The 27,126-nt window shown below is 46.0% G+C and overlaps 1 protein-coding gene across 4 annotated transcripts in view; it reads right to left on the bottom strand.

Annotated features, from left to right (window-relative positions):
* The window catches only part of Sfmbt2 (Scm like with four mbt domains 2), a 205,381-nt gene that overhangs the window by 12,153 nt on the left and 166,102 nt on the right, over positions 1-27,126 (bottom strand). For all 4 annotated transcript variants that reach the window (XM_071599779.1, XM_027944802.2, XM_071599778.1 and 1 more), the window contains 6 exons: positions 26,678-26,817; positions 14,463-14,572; positions 4,323-4,498; positions 2,444-2,610; positions 1,856-2,113; positions 764-892 (listed from right to left, as the gene is read on the bottom strand). In XM_071599779.1, coding sequence (XP_071455880.1) covers positions 764-892; positions 1,856-2,113; positions 2,444-2,610; positions 4,323-4,498; positions 14,463-14,572; positions 26,678-26,817 — 980 coding nt within the window. The remainder of the gene's footprint in view (positions 1-763; positions 893-1,855; positions 2,114-2,443; positions 2,611-4,322; positions 4,499-14,462; positions 14,573-26,677; positions 26,818-27,126) is intronic.

Here is a 27,126-nt window from a genome sequence, read left to right on the forward strand (position 1 = left end):
AGAAGGAATCTGAATGTTGGAAAGAACAGGGAAGACTGGCTATGACCCCAGGGACCTGAGTTAATGACAGTGCTGAGTTTCTTGTTTTTTTTGTTGTTGTTGTTGTTGTTTTTGTTTTTTTTTTTTTGTAGTTATCATTTGCTTCTGTGAGAGCCAAAGATGCTTGAAACCCAGATTTGCCAACAGGCACTGAAAAAATACTTGTAGAACTAATGGCTCTACTGCAGGAAAAGGCTACGGGGAAATCTGGTCCAGCCCACTCCCCACCAGGTAAGGCCCAGCAATCAGCCTTGACTTCCAGTCCATCCAGGCTGCAACCAGGCCCCCCAACACCCCAGCAAGGTGACATTTGAGAAGGACAAGCAGGAGTTGGATGTTTATCCCTGCTGGACAATAAAAAGCAAGTCCACCATTGTGGGGTCAGTGTAGAATGAAGGTGGGGCCTGGACTGCCACAACTCACCTGTCAGTTAATAGCACTTCCCTCGCCCTTGCCCTGTTGGGTGCTATCAGAAGAGTCTCACCTCCATGGGGTCAGTGAGACAGTGAGGAGCAGGAACCAGGCTCTGGGGCATGGGGTGTCAGGTCTCCCACACCTGCCCGTCAGCATGAAAGAACACCCTCACAGGGGTCAACTGCAGCTGAATGGGCACCTGAAACATCTGTCCCCGCCTAGCAGTCGTGAAGAAGCCAGGTAAGACAGGGTGTTCCTTTAAGATCTGGAGTCTCACATGAACCAATAACTACACAGCCAGCCACCATACCTGTTCCTGAAAGATCTTGGCCAAGGGAGCACAGTCGGTCAGCTTAATGAACCTCACCACGTCGGTGACTGTCCACTCCAACGGGTTGCTCTCCAGGACGAGCCTTCCCTCCTCCTCCTGTTTGGTTTCCTGCAGGGGAAGCAGGGCGGGGACCGTCACTGCACACTGTGTGGCCGGTTGGGTCCTTCTAACGCTGTCCTGGACCTGAGTCATCACCGCCCTGGGTCTCTCCTGGGCACCTGAACAAGCCCAGAAACTGTCTCTGGGGAGTTTCCTCACAAGTGTCCCAGTGGTGACTTCCCCTGCACCTGCAATGACCCCTGTGCCTTCAGAGGTTAGATACAGAAAGGCCTTGACGGCCCATCCTGAAGCCCCAGGTCGGGAAATCTTGGGCCTGCTTATGGACGAAGCATTTCTGTTTAGATACGAGGATGCTAAGGGGACCCTGCTCCTTTCCTTCTCCTGGCTGGTTTAGGGTGCTGAACTCACTGATCTTCCTTCTCTTTTCATAATCATAAGCTACAGAGAGAAAGTGCACAAGAAAGCCAGCTGTCCTTAAGGTGTCTGTGATGGTGGGGCCAATGACACATACCACCTGAACAGCTGCCATCTGCCTGATACACGTTTTATGACACCACAGAGGTGACCCCCTCAACAGGCAGTGGGAAGCAAAAAGCAAGTTAGAAACAGGAGATGTGGAGATGAGATGTGGGGCGCCCAGTGTTCAGAGGGACCTGGAGCACTAGACCCTGCCCTCTTCCTGACTAGAAGCCCTGGTGGAGTAAAAACCCTTCAGAAATGAGGGTGCTCCTCCAGTCCTTGCTCCCTTCTCTTGCTTCAGGACTCACTCTGCCGAGGTGACATCAAAGCCTTTGACCCCACCAACTTGGGAGTTTCACCAGAACAGCTGCTGCTATTTCGCCTGTTGTTTGGTTGGTTGGTAACAGCAGATTGAACCCAGGGGCTCTACCATGGAGCCACAGATCCAATCTTCTTTGAGATAGGGTCTCGCTACCTTGCCCACTCTAGCCTTGAACTTGTGATCCTCCCAAATCGCCCCTGTGAACTCGTGTTCCAGGCTCTGGGGCTCACCTCAGGGCCCTCAGTCTTGGCGACAGGACCCTTGTCCTCCTCCTCTGCAGGGGTGGCCTGCACCACGCGGCTCCTGCGTGCCCTCTCCACTGGCCGCCGCGCAGGCTCTGGGCCACTGCGCAGGGTGACCGCCCTCCGTGGCCGCGTCGAGGGGACCTCGGCCGACGAGGTGTCGGTCTGGTCGTCTCGGAGCTCCGAGCCGGTCTCCTCACTTGCAGTGTCTTCATCCAGCTGGTCTGCGTCCTCCTCTTCACTTTCCTGGGAATAAGAGGAAAGCTTTAAGTGTGGGGGTGGGTGGCATGGGACTCGCTGAGCACAGCAGGGTGGCCTACGCCATAGGCCACAGTGCAGCCTCAGATCCCAGCACAGTTTCCTCCCCAGGACAGCCCGTGCAAACCTGTGCCAGGTTTGTCCAGGGACGCCTGACATTCCTCCCATAGTCTCAAGGTCAGTGCTTAGTGGCCCTTTCCTAGCCAAAGCAGCTAAGCTGTGTTCACCAAACAGGAAGGAGGGTACTTATTCTGCCCCAAGGAGGGCCATACTTTAAAACCCAATGTTGGCAGGTGCTTCTAGTTAAGCAGACGGTACCTCCCCAGAGCCCGCAGTTAGGTCCACAGCCGAAGATCTCCGCTTCTTCTGCACAAAAATGGATTTTCGTCGTTTCCTTCTTCGGGCTGGTTTTGGGTGTCCACTCTCAATGCTGCTTTCCCCAATTGGGGGCTTAATGATCTTCCTTCTCTTTCCATAATAATAGGCTACGGAAGAAAGAAAATTTAAAACATTTTAGGCTGCACACACACACACACACACACACACACACATACACACACACCTGGACAAAGGAAGAGAAGAGGAGGGGAGGCAACTGCTCTGGAGAGGAGGTAGATGGGGGAGGAGGAGAGAGAGGAAAGAGAAACCATTCTCACCTCCCAAATCCCAAGCAGGCATGGCAAGGCTGGTGCAGCCTCTTAGAAGCAGGTACAGAGGTCAGAACTGGTTTGACTGAATGTAACCAGAGGTCAGTACATTTTGGGGGGGCCTTAGAATTAGACTGAACAACTCCTGCTGTTCTGGATTCCATCAAAATACTGTTCTGCACTCCTCTGGCTGGAGCTCAGGTTCCGTCTGTAGCAATGTTCACTCTAAGACCACGTGAGGAATCTCAGGACTTTGAAGTTTTATAAAACCAGATCCAGGATCATCTTCAAGTTCATTTCAGCTGCATTTAATTGAGTTGTAATAGCTGCTCCTTCCCTCCTGTTCCCTAGGTCCTATGAGGAAGCTCATTTGTACGCTAAAATTCAAGGCCAAGTTTCACCCTCATCATTCCTCATTCGGGAGTGGCTGTACCTAGTGAATCCTTGCCACAGAGAGGCTGTGGAGATGAGTTCTTTAGGAAGCAGAAGATATGAACCCACCTGGGTTCTCACCCAAGACCACGTGGGTACATAGAAATGGGGATCATTGCGACAGAGCGTGGCTGACCTTTTGTAGAAACAGGAGTGGAAGGCAGATGCATGTGCGTGCACAGAGAGAAAGAAGGACATCACACCCTGAACAGTGCCTCAGATACATCCAGATTCCTGGTTCCCACACCCAACTGGACGAGTCACAGGTGGCTGTGGCTCACAGAGTACTGGCCACACTATGTGGGTCCCTGTCCTCTCCAGCAGGGGGCTGGAATGTGGCCTGGCAGAGCCAACTGCCCCTGGGATGACAGAGAACTGAGGGGAGCTCAGAAGCTGTTTTCGGGGTTTGAGATATCAGAGACGGAGATGTCTGGAGTGGCTATCAACATGGAGAAGGCCACCAAGATACAGGAAGCACAGGGCGGAGAGTGACTGTGAACCCACAGCAGGATCACTGAATGAGATGGGATTGGCAGAGGCACATGCTACCAGTTGGGAAAGTGGCACCAGGCTGAATCCTATATTACAGTGGAGAGGCAAAGGCGGCTGGGGACAAAGAAGGGGGGGACGGCTGCTCCAGAATCCTCTAGTTATGGTAGCCCTCAGAGAGTGCTGAGCATGTGTCTAACCAGGGGAGAAGCTGCCAGGACAAGGATCCGCAAGAAAAGCATCAAAAGACCTCTTCGGCTTCTCAGCATAAGGATAAGAGATGAATCTGGGTTCCTGAGCATCACAAATCACCAGTTTATCTTCCCAGCCACAGAGCTGTGGAGAAGGTGATCCATGGAAAATCCAAGATAGTACGCACCTTCTCCTTTCTCCTTTTCCAAAGCCTGTAGATGACAATCCACCTTGTTTTGAATTGACCCCATCCCTCCCTCGATGCCAGGCTAAAAACACATAGGAATCTTCCAGAGCAAATCTTAAAACAATTTTCCAGAGCAGCTCCTATGAAACACTACTCAGAAGGCTAAAAATAAAACAAAAACCAACTATATTATGCTGCAGTTCCGGCTTATGGACCAATGTTGTTAGGTTTTATCATCATTTGTACTTACTGTATTTGGTTTTGGTATGAATGGAACAGTTCTCTGGGCAGTTTCCAGAAATCAGCACAGGACTAAACAGATTTGGACAGCATTCTAGCTTGGCACAAACTCGTCGGCAGAAATTTGCTACTTGGTCAGATGTTCGTACGATCTTAACCACAGCCCTGTAAGTTTTACCTCTGTACCTAGAAAATAAGGAAGGGAAAGCAATGGTAAAATCAAATGATTACTAGGACCAGCATATTCCAAAGCCACTTCATTTTCTAATAACAAAGAATGCTGTGTGGTTTGCATTTTATTGGCTTTTATATACTTCCTTATGATCTCACAAAAATATTTTTAAAAAATGCTCACGAGGGTACACAAAATACGTGGCAATGGTGCTAAATCTGCAGTAAGGACTTCCTTCTCATTGTGCTGTATATAACCTCATGCCAAAGACCAGTAGTGTTTGATACATACCTAACCAGCATGGTCCTCAAAATGAAGTTCATGAAATCTAAAAGATATTTTGCTGCTGCTGTATTTCATTTTTGAACAGCACAAGTGCATATGGGATCATGATTCTGCTTTGAAACACCATGTAAATTCAGAACACTGAAATGACATCTTTGCCAAGACTGCATATCACCTTGTTGAAACAGGGGACAATTTCCATTATTCATAAATGGCATCTGTGCGGAATGGTGATAGGTAAGCAAGGTCACATTTAAAAGGAGAGAAACACAATGGATTTTATGAGAACAAAACAAAAAAACAAAATCCAGCAACTGCAACACAGACACAAGATGAGGAGACCACACAAGGATTCCCGGCACAGCAGGCGCCCCACGGCACATGGCTTTGGCGGTCACAGAACCAGAACAGACCTCAGGGGAATGACCAACAGGTACAGAAAACGCTTCTGTGTGTCAGGAGCAAAAATGGGCACTGAAGTCTTTGGGAATTTAAGAGTCTTAATTTGTATATCAGGAATAATGAAATTCATTTTTCCAGTTAAAGAGAGAGAACGAGAGGCAGTAAATTTAACAAAAGGACCTCACCTAAGACACCTCATTCTTGTTAAGGACTGAACTCCATCCCCTCCAAATTCATGTTAAAGCCCTATCTCATACTGCAATTGTATTTGGAGATGGGGCCTTCAAAGAAATTAAGGTTAAATCATATGAACAGGATGGACCCTAAAACAATAGGACTGGTGTCCACAGGAGAAGAGAGACTCTAGAGACATGTGCACAGAAAATGGCCATCCACAGTCAAGGAGAGGGCCTCAGGAGACACCTGCCTGGCTGACTCCTTGACCTTAGCCTCCCAGCCTTCAGGGTATGAGAAAATGAATGTCTGCTGCTTACACCACTCAGCCTGAGCTTACTGTTATGGTGTCTGGGCTAATACAACCTCAAGAGGAAAGGGAGGGACAAGAACCAGGGACCCCTAGACAGCTTGTCACCCACAAAGCTGCTTCTCCTCTGATCATGGCTGCTGCCTGCCATGCACTCTGCCCTTTCTTGGTTTATATATTCCACAACAATTCTCTAAGGGCTTCTTTAAGTGTTTTGCTCTTCTCTTCAGAGGAAGAATAGTCTAGAGTGTAAATACTGAAGTTTTCCCAAAACTTTTCTAAGGCACCAGAAAAAGGAGACCCAGAAACTCAAACCCCTTTTTCCTTACAATGAACTGAATTAAGGGTATGAAAATCTTACCATCCAACTAACATTGCTTACAGAGATGCCATCTTTACTGTCCTGGTATTTAAATATTCTGTTAGGGTCTTCCCTATGACCTGGTGGCGGCAGAGGAAAGTGCAACTGATATTGTTTAACTATAATGACAAATCCAGGTTGTCCTTCCTCCCTCCTCCCCACCCACAAACACGACAAAGGATTGGAGAGTGTAGATGCTTCTGAGATTTAGATACTGTCTTCATGAGCTAGCTGATCTTCACCTGCAGGAAAGAAACCTTTCTCCCAAGAAAAACATCAGCAATGACTAGCCACAGATCTATAGAAGGCAGAATGGACAGTTCTTGGTTTATAAACAGTTCCTGGAGGCTTTACCCAGGATTTAACAGAATAAGAAGCCCAGCTGGAAACACAAGCACTTAGAAATCAGTTTCGATCACCTTTCCATACTTTTTAAAGCTATTATGGGCACAGAATAATGGTAAACTTTCCCATTGGCATGGGACCACTGGTCTTTTGATTATTTCACACTCACTAAACACAGAGGCCACTGACATGGCTGCATCAGAACAGCTGTGCCCATGAAACTGTCCTTGATGTGGATCCCAATTTTCAAATTGAAATCCTGAGCAATTTGTTTTGCAGAAAAATAGTACATAGTGGTTGGTAGCTTTGGCAGATAAAACATTTGTGCTAATTTTGGGGAAAACAACCAAAATTGAGAGGGATCAACCTCCAAGGTAGGCCTTCAATGCCAACCAGTAAGGTAAGGACCTCAAATCTTCACCTAACCTTCTGGACTACCCTGGAAGTTGATTCCTCTTGATTTTGGTTGTTTTCCCCAAAATTAGTACAAATGTTATTTACCAAAGCTATCACTACATACTGTTTGTGGCATTTCTCACACTGGACAACTCAGGTACCCGGCAGCCCGTGACAGGACACAACAGGAAGAGCAGGAAGTTAATTTGTGCAAATCTGAGTCTAAAATAAGGAGACCGTCATTTCTGTGACTTGCTGGTAAAAAAAATAAGTTCAAGAACCTTGATATCCGGTTCACAAAGAACAATGTGGTAATAGACATAAATAGAAAAAAAACTGCTACTGAGTCGTATTTCAGCTTTTTTTTTTAATGTCTTTCTGGAGTCTGGAAAAACTCATTTTCCCCCAATAAATCACTTCTTAAAGTTTCAACAGGAAAAAAAATTAGATTCTAACTTGAAAAAACGTACTTTATATTTATTCAGTGGTCTTTCATATCCCAGTACCTCTGCCCTCCTTTTTCTTTAACTTCTCTGATGTGCCAAGCTTGACTTTCTGTGGAGTAAGAACTAAAAAGCCATGCTTTGTAGATAAAATCATGCTTTAAATCCTCCAGCCTGGCACAACGGTTGATTTTTCTCGGACCTCTATCAATCCTACTGTAGAAACCTCCCCATCCCTATCCTAGAGGAGGGTCTCTAGGACTTGCTTTTGGGGAGGGGAAGTTTTTGCTTTTGATGCATTTCATGCCCCCTCCCCCCAAAAACAGCACAACTCGGTGAACACTGTATATCCCCCCATGTTGTGGGAAATGAAGAACCAATGGGTATGTTTTCCCTTGCAGATTTATCCATGACGTGTTTGGTGGTCCAAGGGCTCTGTTTAAAAGAGCTCAATATCAAGATTCTTAAAGTCTCTTAGAGAAGTAAAATAATAAGACATAAAAAAGCAGGAGAAATGTAAACACCAGGTCAGATGTCAAACTGTGGCAGGAGTGCTCAAAGAGTATCAGATACTTGAGTTGGCCAAGCCTCTGGGTCACAAGGCCCTAACGGGTGCAGTCCCTGTGGGAAACAGGAAGAGGGTGGCTTTTTCCCTCCTTAATTTGGGATGGTTCAGCAGAATTGTTTTAGAAAATGAGAATTAGAGCACGGCTTACAGATGACGGGTGACTTTCCTCTTCTGCGCCCTCCCTGCACAACAACACTGTCTAGGAGCCATGGTGCCCAGGTGGTGCGGGACCCAGCTATGTGGCCAGGATCCCCTCCCATCAAGGGCGGTTGGCAGACAGCCTTCAGTGTAGCCCCTTTAGGGCCTGCCTCAGCTGACACTCCACCCGCCCAACCCTGCCACCTCTTGTCCCTTTTCAAAGGGGTGGGTCCCAAGGGCCTCGTTAGGGCAGTGCAGCCTGTGTGGGAGACACCCAGCCTGTCACAGGTGGAAAGCAGGCCACACATGGAGAGGAGGCCATCTGCATGCAGGCAAAGTCCTTCTGAGCAGGGAGCAAAGTGGTGAGGACACTGGGGTGATCTGGGCCTGAGGAAGTAAAAACTAAACAAGTCCAATGAAGCTGGCCTGAGCCAGGTTCCCACCACCAGGAGCAGAGCTACAAATATGGAAAAAGAAAAGGCTAGGAGGAAGCTGGTGTGCTGGGCGGGGACTGGAACCTGGATGGGATCCTGACTCCAGCAAGGGTTAGCAGGTACATGCACATCAACACCCTAGCTCTGTTCCCAGAACCAGGCAGCAGTGACACCTGAAGAGCAGTGAGCACAGCTAATGCCAGGTCTTAGGTTCTAGAAGCCATTTTACACCCATCCCCCGACAATAACGCCCCCACCATAAGGCCACAGGGAAAAATCAGGTTCTTTGAAGAAATGGCTAATTCCAGGACTGGGGACAGGAAAGAAGATATATTCTGAACATCTTGTTGGGTCAGAAAGAAAAAGCATATCAAAGAATGACAGAGACACACTGAAGGGACAAAAAAGCCAGGTGTAGGTAGCTCCAACTGAGGCAAATCTAAGGCAATCTGAGAATCAAAATAAGACATGATAGTAATGGAGGATAATACACTTGGTAAACAGCAATCCACCAATCACACCAAGGAAGTAACGAATGAGCTGGAAGTTTGCGGGGAATGGCATCACTGCATAGTATCAAGTATCTCCCCACAGATGACCTCCAAGTTGGAGCAGTGTGTAGACATCACTAATTAAATGATCAAAGTAAACATCATCGGGATGAGGCAAATGTGGACGGTGTGCCACCAGGAAAGAGGCACCAAAGATTGCAGCCCTTCTTATGTGATATGCCTTGGTTAGTAAAGCATATGTGATCAGGTTTTGGGGGTTGATATGAAGGCCTAACACCATTTATTCTCAAGCTGATCAGGAGAAAGAACAGTACCTTTATTCTGTGTTTGTGATTTTTCTGTAAAATCCAAATGAACACTTGTTTTTGTAAGCAGGACATGCGCAGAGAACAACCCCAAACCACATGCTGATACCACCCCCATAAACTGTGGGTCCTGAGGGCAGCACACGTGGGCCACCCACCACATGGCCCAGCGGGGCTCGGCAGCGTGCAGAGAAACATTTGCAGCACACATTCCAAGTCCTGAGAGGAGGAGGAGACAGGGGGAGAATATTAAGAGACCAGACCAGAGGACTGCCTGGTGTGAAAAATCATCTCCAAAGGAGGAAGGAAAACGCAAGAAACAAAGGATCATGGGGCTGGGGATGATGCCTTTAGCAAGAGAACAGGAAGGACAGGAGGAGGGGAGGTGTCCCGCTAGGAGACTCTTTATGTCCGACAGTGCTCCGACAGGAGCTCCTGCCCTGATTTTTAGAAGATCCTCCACTGTCTCTTCTTAGCATGTTAGCATTCTGAGGTTCTGGAGGATTCTGGAAGCAGGAAACTCATCTCCTTTCACTACAAACTGAGCACATAAGGAGATGCTGCGGCTGACTCTGGTCCGTGTGGGGACCCAAATTGGATCCCCAGAGTAACTAGACAGATTATTTAAGCTGACAGATACAGAAAAAGAGGCCTTCTGGGAGCTTCTGTTATCTGACAGCAAAAACTTCTAAGGAATGAGGACGGCCATAAATCCCCTCTTTGGGGCAGCTTCTACTCAGAGAGAGACAGCAGGAGTAGACCCACCACAACCCCGTCTGGAGGAACTCCACGGCCACAAAGATGAAGAGCCCACTCACACCTGCAGATACAAGCATTATTTTGCACGATTTTATCTCCCACTGGTTCTCTTACACAATTTCTCCTTCTCAAAGAACTCTGTTTACTCTTGTAGGGAGAAGCCTTCTCTGTCCGCAGCCTTTCCCTACCGAGGCAGCTCTTTGACCCGCTCCTGAGTGTCCCTGTGCATGAACACGGAACTGTACATCAACCCCCTCCACCCTCCCCTGCCTCTGTTGCCAGTTTAATCCATGGGATTGCAGTCTCTGAACCTAACAGGGTACAGGAGGAGGTTTCCCCTCCCTGATATCAATAAGGATGTCCTAACCACATTTTTAGGGATTTATTTCCACGCAGGAGGGTACATGGCAGAATAGAGGGGGCAGAGGAAGAGGGAGCCGGAGGAGTGGCAGGTTGAATAGTCTCCTCTCCTTCCTACCAATGTGGATGGGATAAGGATCCATTCATAAGCACAGTCCAGGGGGACAACTGCAGTCCAGCCTGGGTTCCACCATTCATCTTTAGGATGACCCCTTACCAGGAGCGATTAGCAAGACCTCCCAGGTAGTGATGGGGTGAGGGAGCAGAGGTCGAGGCCAGTTCTTCCACTGAGTTCACATCCTCCAATAGGAGGAGGAGCTAAGGGGAAAAGGGACCTCTACTAACCCTGTGGGAACGGGGAGAGGCCTGGTTCTGACTTCCTTCAGAACAGAGCTTTGACTTCATGGTCTCATCTTCTTAACCTTCCCACTCCAGGGCTTCTGGCTTCTCAGCCTCATAATACAAAATAAGCTTAGAAATTTCTGCTTTCCTTCTTTTCCTTCTTCTCTGCTGCCTGCTTTTCAAGTACTGGGAACTCTGTGCCACAAATGGGGTACTGTGTTTATTTTAGGAGAGAGTCATTCAGAACTTCCTAAACCGATCTGAGTTTGAACCCAGACATACTGTGCCACAACCAGAAGAATTTAAGGACACACACAGGGAACTGCCTGCTCTTCCATCAGACCGGTCCACCTGCTCACCTCACCTGAAGTTCACCACACGTTTCCAGGGGAGCAAACCATAATATCTGAGCCAGCGGAGCTCACACGAACAGGTGAGGAATACTTTTCACACAAGTCACTTTAAGGCCAATCTTACATCTCACTGTTCATACAATATAGGCCTGAGTAAAGGCCAAAGAAAGGGCAAATAAACAAAAGTACATACAAAATTTGCCATTATTCATGAAAAGGAAGAAACCAAATATTTCCAGAGCTGACCATGCCCCATTCTTGAGATGATTTTTAAGTAAAAAAATCTGACCTTATCTCCTTGCCTAAGTGACAATGAAATCTAATTTACTTGAAATGATAACCAGCACATTTTCTCTTTAAATAGTCTGAATATCTGTAACAAAGGACTGGAAAAATCTGTGAGGCCTTTACCTGGCTTTCATGCTCAAAAGCATTTAAAGCACAGCTAACACGGTCTTCTTTTCTTCCTCAGAAGATTTTATAACATGTTGGAAAACACTAAAATGTCTCTAGATGCATGCAGTAGGAAGGGCTTTTTAAAATCCCCCTAAGGTATAGCCTAGATTTCTCCTAAATTCAAAACAATGTGGGTCAATTTAGAAAACCTAAATTCATCAGAAAGAAGGAAAAATTCTCCTTCAGAACTACACAGAACGCACTTTTCCCTTTGCACTACAGCTAGTACATTTTTGCCTTCCGATCCATGCTGAGGACCAGTGATGAGAAGAGTCCTTCCTTATAAGCTGTCATGGTTTGGAATGCGAGGTATCCCCCCAAAGCTCATGTGTGGGACAACACAGGAATATAGCAATAAGTGAAATGATCAGTCATGAGAGCTGTGACATAATCAGTGGATCAACCCACTGGTGGATTAATAATTTGAAAGGACTACAGTACTGGGTGGTAAATATAGGCAGTTAGGGTGTGGATGGAGGAAGTAGGTCCCTGGGGGTTTGCCTTTGGGGTGTATATTTTGTCCCTGGCACCTTGCTCTCTCTGCTTCCTAGAGCTGAGCAGCCTTCCTGCTCCATGCCCTTCCACCATGATGCTCTGCCTCACCTCATCCCCAGAGGGATGAAATTAGCTGCCCATGGACTGAACCTCTGAAACCATGAGCCAAGATAAACTTCCCCGCTCTAAGTTGTTCCTTTCAGATATTTTGGTCACAGCGAAGCAAAGCTAAAATGTATGACGTTCAAATACTGCAATAGTTTCCTTCGTACCGTGGAAGGTATGGTTGCTTGGATAAATAGAAGCCAACCGCCAAAGATGACCATGACCATCCATGACAATGTTAGTTTTTATTACATTCGCAGGTCAAAACCTTTTCAAAGGCACCTTGTTGAGTAATTTTTTTTTTTTTAAGGAAAAAATCCATCAGCAGTCCCAGACGTTAAAAGACAGCAATCACACTGCCCTGCAGACTGTCCTCAGCCCTGGCTTCCTGAAGACACTTCTTGTAACATTTCAGTTCAGCTCTCCCGACCGACTAAGACAACAGCTGCCTTAAATGCAGGTCGCCCCTCTGCTCAGTTAATTTATTCATGACAGAAAACATCTCTGCCTCTCCGCTTGGAGGGGAAGAAGCCAGCTCGCTCTCCTTCCATTTGCACCAAAGAAAAGAGCAAAGTTGTCACGATCTAAAATGTTGTCGTTTTCCATCAGAAGGAAAGAGGTGACTCAACATGCAGGGTTGTCACAGGAAGGCCCCTGCTGACTGTAAACCTGTCATCATTAGCAGCTGCTGGGAAACGCTGCTAGGATCACAGAGTTGAAACCCCATTCAGACATCTCCTCATTATAAGTTGCTGCATAAGATTCTGCTATGAAACTTCCTGTCATCTCCGATATGATAGGTAATACGTTGCCTTTACAATTCAGCAGAGCTGGATTTCACCACGTCTGTTTTGATTGTATCAGGCTGGATTTAATAAAAGCTCTGATCGACCTGGTAACATAAAAATAAGTGCCAACACTTGCGAAATGAACTCTCCCTGTCACTATGGTGTCTGGAGCAAGTTTCTGGCTGATTTAGGAGCAGAGCTTCTCATGGAATGGAAGACCTTTGTGCTTTCACTATTTCCATATCTTTTAGGTGTGTCTGGACTGCACCGAACCATACAGAAAAGACTTGAAACAAGAAGAAAGGATATGTGTATAAATACTTGAATAAGATCTCCGCCATCACCACTGATAAAGCCTTGGGAGAAAATGTGCTTCAATGGCTGGTGACCCCCTTAGAAAGCAGGAGAGAAAGGAATGCTCAACAGGAAAGTACTTGGTTTTCTCTGAGCTATAGACAAGACTCATGTGAGTCTCTCAGGAAGGAAGGGATGGTGACATGCAGTGACACCTTTCACTGGCAAAATCATCACACTTTATACAAATAAGCCCTCACCTTACTTATGCATATCCTTGTAGCCTTTGTGATTTGGCGGAGTCCCACTAGCCCTTACCTGACTTTGTAGAACCTAAGATGATTAGAGCTGTTCTACAAAGACACTGGGAATACAGGGTGAGTGACTGAGAAGGAAGGGGGAGATACAGCAAGCTCACTATCAAGAAAACCGTCTCTGGCTGTCCAAATTATGAAGAATTCCTCAGTTTTCGCTATGAATGTGGCAGGCACCTTGTTTAAACTTAGATAGATATACTAGAGCCATCAAAAAGTGGCTCGTTCTTCCAAAGAAGCATCATTTCCTAAATGCTATATATCAATGATATTTTAGGACACTATTAAAAGAGAAATCAACCAGTAAGATCTTCTTTATCGGAAAACCATAAATGATTATTAAAAGCCCTGACAACTCCAAGCGATCACTGAACATTACGTTACCTTGAGAAATCAATCTCTTCTACGAACTTCTCAGTGACCAAGTTCAAGCACATGGAGACAGTTTGTGCTCTTGTTTTCAGAGGTCAAGAAACTTTAAACAAAGCAAAATCTCACCTTTCCGATTAGCCTGCTTCCAAAGACAGGAAAGCTACCCAACTACAAGTCAACCCAGAGCCCACTGCCACTTTATTGAACTCAAACTAAATAGATACATCAGTTCCTTTTATCGTTAAAAATCCTCAAATCCCAGTGTAGAGAACCCTTGCATTTCGTACAAATTCTGCATAATATCAAAAAATATCAAGAGCTGTTAGTGAACACGACAAGAAGCACCCTTTCTTTATAATTGTTTTTCCTGTGAACAAATGATCTATTGGCTCAGAAATAAATATATATTTTGAGTGTGTAACATTAAAAAAATTATGTAAGCAAATTCCTGCTTCACTTTAGAAATCCTAAGCCGTAAGGCAACTATAAAATACAGCAAAACCACCAATAAATCTGTATGTAGCACATAGAACTACAGAACGATGGTCCTCGGGTTTGTTTCCAGTTCTATAAAATACATCAAAATGAGAAATGCCAGGTTTCACAACAGCAGGCAAAGTGGCAGCCAATTAGCAGAACCCTGTGCCCGAGGATTGAGAGCACTTACTTTGCTTTCAGCGTCTCCTCCTGGAAATTCCAGTGTGGATCTTCCACCAGTTGCAATTCTCTTAACACCCTTCCAGGCTTGTAGGCTGCATTGATTATCATGCTAAGAACCTATTGGGGAAAAGACATCCTCAATGAAGTGCAATCATGGTCATTCCTGTTGAAAAAAGAAGGCCACACCCCGACACTTCAAAGGTATTCACCCAACACCCCATTAAAGTGCTGTGACCAAGTCTGATAGAACACTGTAGGCTAACACTGAGCTGACGCACACACAGAGATAGAAAGGGTGCCACATCCATTCATCTGTTGAAGGACACCTAGGATGGTTTCATAGCTTAGCTATTGTGAATTGAGCTGCTATAAACACTGATGTGGCTGCATCACTGTAGTATGCTGATTTTAACTACTTTGGATACATACCAAGGTGTCAAATGGTGGATCCATTCCTAGTTTTCTGAGGAATCTCCATACTATTTTCCAGAGTTGTTGCACCAATTTGCAGTCCCACCAACAATATATGAGTGTACCTTTTTTCCCACATCCTCACCAACATTTATTGCTACTTGTATTCTTGATAATTGCCATTCTGACTGGAGTGAGGTAAAATCTCAGTGTAGTTTTAATCTGCATTTCTCTAATGGCTAGAGATGTGAAAAAATCCAATCCCCAAATGCCAAAAGTTTAGATATTCTCTCCGATATGTGGATGCTAACACACAACGAGGGGGTGGGGAGAATAGAAGTTTGGTGGATTAAATAAAGGGGAACAAAGGGAAGGGAACTGGGAAAGGAACAGGAAAGACAGTGGAATGAATCTGACATAACTTTCCTATATACATATATGAACATACTACAGTGAATCTCCACATCATGTACATCCACAAGACTGGGATCCTAATTAGAATAAGATATACTCCATTTTGTACAAATATGTCAAAATAGACTCTACTGTCATGTATAACTAAAAAGAACAAATTTTTTTAAAAAGAAAGTAAGAATGCTGCGTCCAACCCCTCTGGCTAAGAAGGTGGGAAGGGCTCGCTAGACGGGGGCAGGTGTTTATTAACTCTTCTGGCTGTGGAGAAATGGAACATCTTCTCCAAAAAGCAGTTCATTATTCTTCAACAGGAGTATAGGTTATGGAGATTTCATTTTATTTTTAAAAGACATATTTCATAAGGAACCAATGAAACTGAGACAATACGCTTAGGCCAACACTTCCAGAGAGACTTCAGAAGCCCATAAGGAGGGTAAGAAATCATTTGAAATCCATTTAATCCTGGCCCAATCTGTACATCTAACACTAGGACAATTCTCTAGGAGAAGTGGGTGTTTTCAAAGGTAGTCTGGACTATCTAGTATCCTGCCTCCTCATTCCCCTTCATTATTTCCCTCCATTATCCTATTATCCTATTCCCCTCATTCCCAAGCTCCAAGTCCAAGGAAATAAGGATGTGGTCACTGCCCACTATGGGGGTCCCAGAAAGACCAGGCAGTTCTAGTCTTAGAGTCCCAACAGCAGGCTCTGGGGAGATAGATGTTCCAATTAATCTTCAATGTGCTTCTTTAATGAAGAGAATGGGAACTCAGACCCCCTGGGTACTGTGCCCTATTCCAAGGGCTCCTGCATCTAAGGCAGGACTCCACCAAGGTGCTGAAAAGCCACGAGGCAGTATAGGCGGTTTGGGTGAGTTTATGTCTTCTATATTAGAATAATCATCTGATTCTCTTCATTGTCTGTACAATTTAAGAAACTGAGTTTAAGATAAATTGAATTAGAACTGGCTGCAAGAATGCACAAAGTGTTTATCAACAGACAATAACATTTCCACGGATTCTTTTCATTGTGATTAGCAGAGAAAACCCCAGAGCTACATTTTATTTGCCGCATATCGCAACGTATTTTGTGACTATGAAAAGAACACGTCTGCCAGAATTCAATTCAGCCTGGGAATAGGCAGCAATTAAATTATAAAAAGCATTCGATATTGAATATTTTTTCCCACGGCTTTTCCTGACATCACATCACTCATCTCCAAATTCAACAAGGTCTCTATAAAACACGGGAATTGTGAGCTGTGTCATTTGCAGGTATGTGACACCTCGAGGGCATTGCAGTTATCCCACAAAAAGAACCAAGCGGGCAGTGGCTGTCATTACCTGGAGCTTGAGTGAACCACTGCACCTTGCAAAGCATGAGATACAATTCAACATGTTCTTGATCAGGGAGTCGCAGGGAGCCTGCCCCCAACTGACAGGGCCCTGGATGTGAGCATTGAAGAGTATACCCAATAAACCAACGTGAACAAGTCAGAGAGGAAAGTCGCACTAGACAGCAATGCCTCACTGTATTCTTGGAGCTCAGGAAGTGTGGCCAGAACACACCTCTAGAACCAAGTTCCCCCAGTGGTTACAGTGGAAAAGCAATAACCTTTCTAGTTGAACAGATATGGGATCACATCACAGTTCTGCCCCTTAGAAAATATAGGTCTTTGGGCAAGATGCTTAGCTGACTTTGCTCACTGGTACATGGGGCACTGCCACCTGCCCGGTTCACAGGGTTATCATGGAAATTACACAACGTACCATCTTGGCTTACAAAAGATGCTCAAGGGTAGCCCTCTTCTGGCTGTGAGCACAGTCTCCTCATTGACCCTTCCACCTGTATCTATGTTTCTAGTCCTGCATTTTTGGAAATAAACTCTCCTTAGAAGTTCCTTGAGGTTTTTATAACTCCCACTTTTAGAACAAAATTTCTCAAAAAAAAAATAGTCTGTATGGTAATTCTTCAATTCTCAATCTACCCAAATCCAGCTCCACACACCCACACAAGAAAAGGCTTTGGAAAATGGCCCCAAGAACTTCATGAGCAAATCTGGGTAGTGGTCTCTATCTCTCTGGACCTGAGTAATCCCACAGTGTCTCCAGAGGGCCAGCCCTGCATACCCCTGGTTCTCCCGCCTTAGCTCAACCAGGCTCAGAAAAGTGGGGGGTGGTGAGGGTTTGGGGCAGAGGGCAGGATAATGAGGTGGAAGGAGGCCCAAGAGCACAGGCTTGGGTGCTGTTGCAGGTAATTCCGCAGGGCAAGAAACAAACACCCAGAAGATGCTCGGCTGACTGAGCCGCCTGTAAATGTGAACCTCCTGTCCCCTTACACTCCCTTCCCTGTGCAGTGTCACCACTCAAAAGACTACACAAGTGGAATGGGATTTTTTTTTCCTGTTCATCTTATGAAATTCTGTGGTCCCATGATTTCTTTCCATTTTCCCTCTCATGAAAGCTCATAAAACACCAAAATTTTGAGATCTCCAACCTCAATAAGATCATATAAAGTGTCAACAATTCAAAGTACAGGCAACCACTTACTAGAAAGTAATTTCTTCATGTGTCTAAGTCAGAAAAACACTTTGGAACACAAATATGTCTCCCGCAGCTGGAGTGAGATGACCGAATGGGTAGGATTCCCAGCCTGCAAATTTGTATCTGTAGATAGAATTGTAGTGACCGTGGGGACAGGTCTCTTTGGGGTAGATTTTAGAGGCAGGGAAATGTGAGGGAGAATATTCTTTCTCTTGAGGGGTCAGAAAGAGGAGCAAGCCAAAAAAGAGCCTCTGCTCTTTCAATGAACCTGCCCTGCTTTCCAGGGGCCACAGTTATAAAAACAAGCTTTCTGCAGAAATCGGGATACATCAAAGGCTCTCATGGACCCAAAAGATTTCCTCTTTTCAACCTCAAAATCAGAGGGAATGGAGCTAATTTTATGGAAAAAAAAAATTTCTAAAGTCAAATAGTGAAGAAATACTCTGCTTCATCAGCCATATTTCCCTAGAGGGCATTTCCCTGTGGAAGGGCATCTTAGGTGGGAAGTTGCAGGAGGGATGAAATGAGAAAAGACGCGCACTTGGTTCACCTGGCGTGAACTGCAGAGAGTTTATTTTTGTAACCAGATGTAAGTAGAGAATGTTAATTTAAAAATGGTTCCTTTGGGAAAGAAAAGTCGGGGTGGGGGGGGGTGGTTGGAAGCCTCCCTGCAGTGCTGCCCCTTTCTCCTAAGTCATGTGGCACTTACCCTACGGTGGGTCAAGGCCTACTTCCTCAAATGTGCTCAGGACCTAGCTTTACTTCTTCAACTCCTGGCCATGGAAATGAAGGAAGATGTGCTTATGAAATAAAAGAGGAACCTTCTTCTGGTCAACATACCTCCTGATGATGTCAGAGAAAAGCAAGACAGTTTTGAAAAGAAAACCTCCTAAAAGAGGGTGTTTCCATTTTGTCTCCCCATAACTGCTGCCTGGGCATGACCCAGGATTGGTGTTGCTGCACTGAATCCACCCCCCAAACAGTACCCAAGGATCGCCATCACACTCATCTCTCCTCTCGCCTGTTAGTCCTGAAGTTTTAATAATAACGATATTTGACACATCTTACCTAATCTAGAATGCCACTGCCTTAGTCATTCTGCTCTCCACCTTTGTTAGTGCTCTCTGTGAGATGACCCCCTGGACAGCCCCTTCCCCTGGAGAGAAGGAATGCCTGGTGACATCGGCTTCACCAGGACCCAACCAAGCTGGCACCTGATCTTGGACTCCCACGCTCCAGATTTCAGCAGATACACATCTGTTGCATAAGCCACCCAGTCTTGAGATGCTATGGCATCCCAGGATGACTAGGACACCTTCCCCTCCTGCACGGTCACTGTGTTTCTCTCCACTGCGTCATTTCCCTTAATGTGTAAATGTGCCATAACATTTCCCTTCTTCAACAAAAAAAGTTCCCCTTCATTCCTTATCTATCTCACCCACCTCATTTCTCTACTCCCTCTTATGGTAAAATCCTTCAGAATCAACTACACCCACAGGCTCTTCTTGCTCTCCTTCATCCTCCCTGGTACTCAATCCAATGGGGCCCTCACGGACTATAGGAAATATGAAACCATGAGCCAAAATACCGTTTTTCTTTCTAAGCTGATTATCTCAGGTGTTGTTACAATGACAGAAAGCTGACTAATGTTCTCAAAACGTCCTTACAGCCCTTCTGTACTCAAAAAGTATTCAAAAAGTCCCTCAATAGAAAGGCCTCCCTTGAACGTGGCTCCACAATGGCACCCGTCCCATATGGCATTTCCGGTCCTCTCATGGACGATTACTCTATAATATTGCTTACTGGTTTGTTCTCCATCCACCCCCACTAGAACGTAAGCACCAATAAACCAGGGACTTCATACTGCTGGATTCAGAGCAGCCATAGTACAAGTGACAATAGGAGGTACCCAAGAGACTGTATTTTTGAATTTGTTCAATGAATTTCAACATGGTCCCAGAAATCAGATAAAATTATTCTGTTCATCTAAAAACTAATTCACTGCAAGAATTTACTTGATTCCATCTGATCTATGTGAATGGAGATGCCACTGATTTTCATCACTACAAAGTCCCATCCTGGGGGTGATGAGAAAGTTCAACAAGTCTAACTTGTCTTCTCCATGGGAAAATAATAAAGAGCAATAGCAGCAAAATTCTGCTGCCCTTTTCTTTCACCAGCTTTGCAGACATTATCTGGCATGATCACAGACCACGCATGTGTTACCGTTGGCGTGCACCCACGAGCATGGCACATTGTTCTTAATGGGTTAGCTAATGTCCAGCATAAACTTAAGACACCAGCAACAGAAACAACAGAAGACCTTCAAGAGGAAGACCTTCAACAATCCTGTGTTGGATTCTGACTGAATGGGGTGTCAGCTAGACAAGACTTTTCCTCCATCCGGTATTCCCAGGAAAGTTCCCTGGTGTGACACCACAACTCCTACTGCCTCAGTACCATCTCCCTCCCTTCCACTGAAAGACACATGGCTACCGTGAGGAGTGACAGCAGCCATCCTCCTCCACATTTCCATACACAGATTGCTGCTCTCTGGGTTCCCACATGAAGGACTTTCTAGTTAAAAATAGAAGTTAAAAAGAGAGCCACCCTCCAAAAAAAAAGTGCTCAGAGAAGTAAAACGAAAGAGAAACTAAACAAGCTATCTCAGAACTCAACCAAATGTGGGGGAAAAAACAATCAAAACAGAGAGATTGAAGGATATACCTTAAAGGATGAGCCATGTGGCAAAAATATGAGCTACAAACACCAACTGAAGCCAGATTCTAAACTGCTTAGGTCCACTAGAAGGTTCCAAGGTGGGGTAGCCAGAGCTGAAGTCACTTTACCTCTTCAAAATGGCAGAGTGAGGGGTCATATCATTCTCTGCCTGGGGCCACCACAGTCCTGTCTTCCAGTGAAAGGAGCTGGGTTGGGCCTGGGCTGGAGGAAACACATGAAGCATGCTAGAGGGAGACTTGAACAAGGGAGGAGGACCAGCAAGGGGTGTTCTCCAAGAAGCCAACTTCCATCCTCGACTTCTTGTCAAAGCACCAAATAGCACTGGGCTCCAGATTGTAAAAAGAGCCCACAACTGCTCTAAGAACACTCAATGACACAGAACTGAGGTCTTTGTTCTAACATGACCACTCTGATTTCCACCTGTATATACGTAGGTACGTGGGCTTGTGAGAATGAGCAGGGAAGCAGTAAGCCCCTCCCGTCTGCAGGAGGTCCACAGAGGTAGAGATCAAGGTCTTGCTCACCACGACCCCTGGCTCCAGCACAGAGCCTGGTACATGAATCACCGAAGTCCAGGAGGTATGAATGGATGCATGAACCACTGGGTTACATCTTACTCACTGCTGGGATGCAGAGCTAGAGAGATATCTGGGATGGTCTGCTGGGATACAGAGCTATAGAGATATCTGGAATGGTCTGAGAGTCAGCAACTGTCTGCTAGATGCTGACTGACTGAACACCTTAGTATCTAAAGCCCTGGAGAGGCGGCAGATACATGAAAAGATACATGTAGAAGAATGTGAGGTAGTGTGTATCTGCATACATAATGCAATACGTATTGGCCAGCAGTGGCTCCTGCAGTCCCCACGTCACCTACTCCTCCACTTTCTGCAGAGCCAGGAAGACCAAAGCAGCAGAGAGACAGAGATGAAAAACCAAGTACCAAAGTAGCCACCTCGACGCTGACATCTCAGACCAGTACTCTCAGCTATGAATCGTTTCTATGGTCCTTTTTGCAAAGTTAAAGTTCTAGTTTACTAGAACCTGTTTTATTAAACACCTAGCAAAACTTAATGGGTCCTGTCTACACTTGTGCATTCCATGACCAGGCTGCTGTTGAGAGCATCCAAGTGACTCTAAGAAGACACAATCAGTAGACAGAGGATAGGGACAGATATAATAGGAATAGGTGACGGACACATGATAGATGATGATGATGATAGATAAATGGTAGACAGGTAAGTAGATGATAGATAGTAATGATGGATGGTTAGAGAGTCAGATGATACAAACGGATGGATTAACCTCTCTCTCTCTCTCTCTCTCGAGAGAGAGAGAGAGAGAGAGAGAGAGAGATGTATCTTCTATTATATATATATATAAAATAGAAGATATATATAAATATAGATATATTTACATACCTATCTTATATTTATATATATATAAAATAGAAGTAGGTATGTAAACAGTAAGTGAGCGGATGAGGTAGAAGAGTGTGAGGTACTGTGTATCTGCATCTTTCCCATCAGGAACAAGATTCCTGCCTCGGCACAGCAGAAGCACTTTCTAGTCTCACTTTTTTGTCTTATTCTTCTCCCCCGTCAAACTCAGAAGTTTCTTGATTAATACTAAATCTGCAGGTCTTATTAGCCTCTCTGATGATCTCCACTAACTGGAATGAAACCTTAAACTGGAAGGAAGGGATGCACTCACAGAAGCTCATCACTTCCAAGTTTCCTGTGTGTCCAGGGTCCATAAGTCTTTCTTCTAAGCCTTCTGTCAAGTACCAGAAATGCGGGGGGGAGGGGGGAGACCACCAGGTATTAACGCATTATGGTGTGGATATGAGGTGTTCACCAAAGTTCTTCTCAATACAGGAATATTCAGAGGTAAGTGATTAGATTACTAGAGCTGTAAGCCAATCGGTCCATCTTGGTTTGAACCGACTGAGTGGTAAATCTAGGCAGGTGGGATGTGGTGGAGGAGTAGGTCATTCGGGGTGGGTCCTGGAAGGGCATATCTCCCCACCACCCTCCCCACCCTCTCTGCTTCTTGACCCCACCATGAGCTGGGCAGTTTTCCTCCTCTGGGCTGCCACATCTTAGACCCAGAGCAATGGAGTCAGCCATCTATGGACTGAGACCTCTGAAAATGTGAGCCCCAAATAAACTTTTCCTCCTAAGTTGTTCTAGTTGGGTATTTTGGTCATAGCAATGGAAAAGCAGACTAAATCAAAGCGTACAATTTGTTAGTCTTTTCGCCTAGAGATGTTCCTTTCTTAGACTCCAGAACCCAGGCTGCCCAAAAGCACAGTTACAGAACAGCTACCAGCTCAATACATGAACAAGTGCTGTGACCCGCATGGAAAGGGATTCCTCAGACTCCCTGCCTGAATTGAAATGATATGCACTCCCCCGGCACACACTCCTCCACTGTCACATGATGCAACAAATCTCATGATCCTACACAGGTACATAGTTTGTCCATCTTTGGGGGACCCTGACACCCTGGGCATGAGAGAAGAAGGATTTGGGATGGAAATGGATGGCAATGATCCCACTGATCCTGCAGGTTTGGTTTATGATAAACAGCATCGCTGACATCTATACCTAAGAGGTCCCACCCTCCATAAGCCTGGCCCCACACATCTCATTAAATGTTCCGGCACTTGAGGGATAAGTGCTCCAATTTGGGTCCACTTGGAGGAGATGCCTACAGCTGAATGGACGATCTACTGACTCTGTTCCCACCTTCTACCTCTTCTTGAGGCACCCACTCTAGAATGGAGGCCAGACATGGACTGACCTCTGGCTCCATCCAGACCCCACTCGAGTCTCACACACATGAAGTGAGTGGAGAGACCTTGGCCATCATTCTGCCAGGAGCTTCCTCCTCTCCAGCACATGGCCCTCTCAGATGGAGCTCGGACCTCACTTCACAGCCTGCATCCAACCTCTCCAGGGAGCACTCTGCATCGCCCCCACAGACGTTATCTAGTTCTAGCAGGCCATGCAGAGGGGAAGGGAAACAAGCCTCACTTTACAATTTCCGAAGAAACAAAAGTGTTTAAATTTCTAATACCATCAATGGCCCAGAAAAACAACATACTCTGACTTGGCTTCAATTACCTCATTTTCTTTAAACAAAATGGAATCTGAAGCTACACAGAGGTTCTGGTGCTGAAAGAAGAGCATTAGCATAAATATTGGCTTGGTGGAACTTTTCTTGCACTCACAGAACTGAAGCAAGTGCTTGCTTTTTTCTTTCTTTCTTCTTGCTGCTTGCATTTTCTAAACATCAGCAAAAAAACACTTTTGTCATCAGAAAACTTCTCTGGCCGGGCTTTTAAGTTTGGTTGCTGGCACCCATCAGAGAATTAACGAGGGGTAACTATTTTTTGATTTGAAAAAAATCATTTATTAAATTAAAATGGCCAGCCCCTACAGAGAAGCTGAGGCCAAAGTCCTGTTGTTTGTTAGCACAGCTAGCAGATAACAGAGCTCCTGTTAACAACTGGAATGTGCTACGCCAACCAGGCTTGCAGCCAACTTCGAAGAAACCCACCCATTCACTGTATTTTCCCCTTCTGTGCCCCTAACCTGTCACTCACAACCAACACAGGCAGACAGCATGGATCTGATAGCAGTCCATCCCCATGCCATATCATATTGAAGCAGAAATTTTTATGCCTAATTCTGGCTTCATTTCTTTTTGGATGGAGTTTCCTAACTGCAGGGTTCTTCATTCTGTACCAATGTATACAGTTAGGGTTAACCAGTCGTCCAACCATTTTGGTACACCCAGAGCAGTGCTGGATATGCTGCCCTTGCCCACAATCACCATTCTCTCTCTCTTTTTTTTTTTTGGTGGTGGTGGGGAAACAGCTAGGTACTGGGGATTGAACTCAGGGGTACCCACCACTGAGCCACATCCCCAGCCCTAGTTTGTATTTTATTTAGAGACAGGGTCTCGCTGAGTTGCTTAGTGCCTCACTGTTGCTGAGGCTGGCTTTGAACTTGTGATCCTCCTGCCTTAGCCTCCCCAGACAGAAAAACTGAGGCCAAAGTCCTGTTGTTTGTTAGCACAGCTAACTGGGATTACAGGCGCCACTGTACCTGGCCACCATTTTTCTTTAGCTATGAACCTATTATCTATGGAGTCCACTTGCTACTCAGAATGAGCACAATCCACAATGCCTCGCTGTATTAAAATGAAAGTAGCTCCAACCTACTGCTGAGTAAGTGTGGCCTAAAGGCCACATACAATGGCCAGGGCTGCACAAGATTCTCAGTGTAGATGTGGGCACTGCCTGTGTCGGCCCTTGGCGTTCCATTCAACCATGGTGCTGAAAGTGTCCTTCCTGTTGTTCTGTTCCTTCATCCCCCAGACCCTCGACGCTCGAGCCTTCCCTACATCTGCAGCAGGTTACCATGTCACTTTCCCACTCACTGGATGTGACCCCAATGCTATCTCAGCGTCTACGCCAGCCCTTGCCACGGCACGGGGACACACCGGTCACGTTCCATTCATCTGCTCATCTTTCCCCTTGGCTGGAAGCTCACTCAGGGATGGGACCACCAGTCAAATATTCTCTGTGCAAAATGCTCCCACAGAAATAACCACAATAGCCCAATAGTTCCATTTCTTACAGGTTTCCTTTAAACCACAGCCCCCACATTCTCCCTGAAACAGACATGTCTTCCAAATATATGGAAGTTTTTAACTACTAAGACCACCAATGGCCTCTGACCGTTTCTCTTTTAAGAAAATGACACTTGAAACCACAGAGACGTTCTTGGGCTAAGGGAGATGCTTCAGCATAGGGTCACTCTCAGGGGTCCCTGTCACCCAGAGCTTCAAGCCCATGTTGCCTAGAATGCTTTAGAAGGCCTCTCGCAGTGGGCCTCCTCTGATCTGCTCGGGCCTCACACTGAAGCACGGGGCTGGCCAGACTCCCCTGTTTTTCTCTTCAAATGTAACATACACTTTTGTATCTGTTACTTATCATCAGAGTTAAGTCCCTATCCTCCAGCCATACCTGACCTTCTTTTGCCAAAAGGTCACCCATGTGACCTTGCCTTTGCTGCACAATGAAAACTATACGTTCTCTGTCCAAGCCAGATTTAATGTCACCTGTCATATTTTTGTCACTTCCTCCCCACTCTGCTCCCATCTCTCTCCAAAAATCCCTTCCAGATGGCATGGCTTTGCTTCACATCATCTCTTAGTAATAACATGAAACCCAGAGAGAGACCAAAGGGGGGTCTGTTGTTGAACCAGCAGCTCAGACAGCACCTGGCTCCTCAAAGTTGCTTAACAAACAACTGTCCCATAGGTAAATGGACTGCTGCGGCCACAAAATTTAAGCAAAACAAAAAAACATTCATCTGGGTGTAGTAACAATAAAGGGAGCCAATCTGACATCCTCTTTCTCAAGAGAAAGCACCAATATGCAGGAATACAGAGCAGAGCAGACTTGCAAGAAGAGTCTAGAAAATGTCTGGGATTCCTAAAGCACCACAGTGAGAAGACCTCTGACATCCTCAGGATCTGCCTCTATTTGCAGGTCACCTCCCAAGGTCAGGAGAGAAATGGGAAGCCCCTTCCCAGTGACGTGTGGCCCCAGTTTTGCTGGACAAAGCCATGGCACAAATGTCACTCATGTACCCAGAGACCAGTTAAAGTGCCGTGGAAGAAAGGGATAAAAAAGATCCCCATAAGCCATGGGAGGACCCGGCTGAGGAGCAATGTGCTCTCTGCTTCCTCCTGAGGTCCTCTGTGCCTTTCCAAGCTGGGTCCTCCTTGAGAAGCCCCGGCTTCTCGGCTGAAGCCCTCACTTTACTCCTTGTCCTGTCTTCCCAAAGCACTTTTACTTAAACCTAGTGCCGCATGTCCCCAAATGTCATGGGAAGAAAGGCAGTCTGCCAGGCTGTGCACCTTTCATGGGCAGGAACGTCATTTGTCTCTAGCTGTCAGGCCTCACTATGAAAGCCAGGAGGTGCTGGATCAATGCGAACTGAACTGACTCAAATGTCCAGTGCCTCCTCACACCGCGCCTGGGGCCCACAGGTCCTGTACACATGAGCTGACCGAGATGGTGCCTGTGTTTTACCTCTTTAAGAACCAGCACACATTTGCCGGGCCCCACCGACTGAGGTAGCTCCGCGATCCTGCCTTTGTTCAGGTAGGGGCCTGAGAAACACCGGTGGTTGATGAACAGCTGCGGGCAGCAGTACTTCCCATTGACGGTTCCTGCAGGGGAGACAACACAGCAGAGGCTTTGGATCTCATCTCTGGGACTTGGGGGACAAGGAGGCACATGCTTGATCTGCTAGTCAGCAGAGTCACCTGGAGTTGCTGTCCAGGGTCTTGACTGATGGGACTCCAGAGTTATAAAAAAGGGGGACTGTGAAGAATCAGGACCCCAGGGCCAACACTGTTGGAATCCTAATTAGGGAGCCTCACTCTGTTCCAAATTGTGACACAGTGGAGAAAGACAGATGATTTTCTTCTTTGGAGAAAGGGGCAAGGTATCCTAACATCAGGACGTTTTATAATCAT

The sequence above is a fragment of the Marmota flaviventris genome, chromosome 12 (assembly GCF_047511675.1).
Source record: "Marmota flaviventris isolate mMarFla1 chromosome 12, mMarFla1.hap1, whole genome shotgun sequence".
Taxonomy (NCBI): domain Eukaryota; kingdom Metazoa; phylum Chordata; class Mammalia; order Rodentia; family Sciuridae; genus Marmota; species Marmota flaviventris.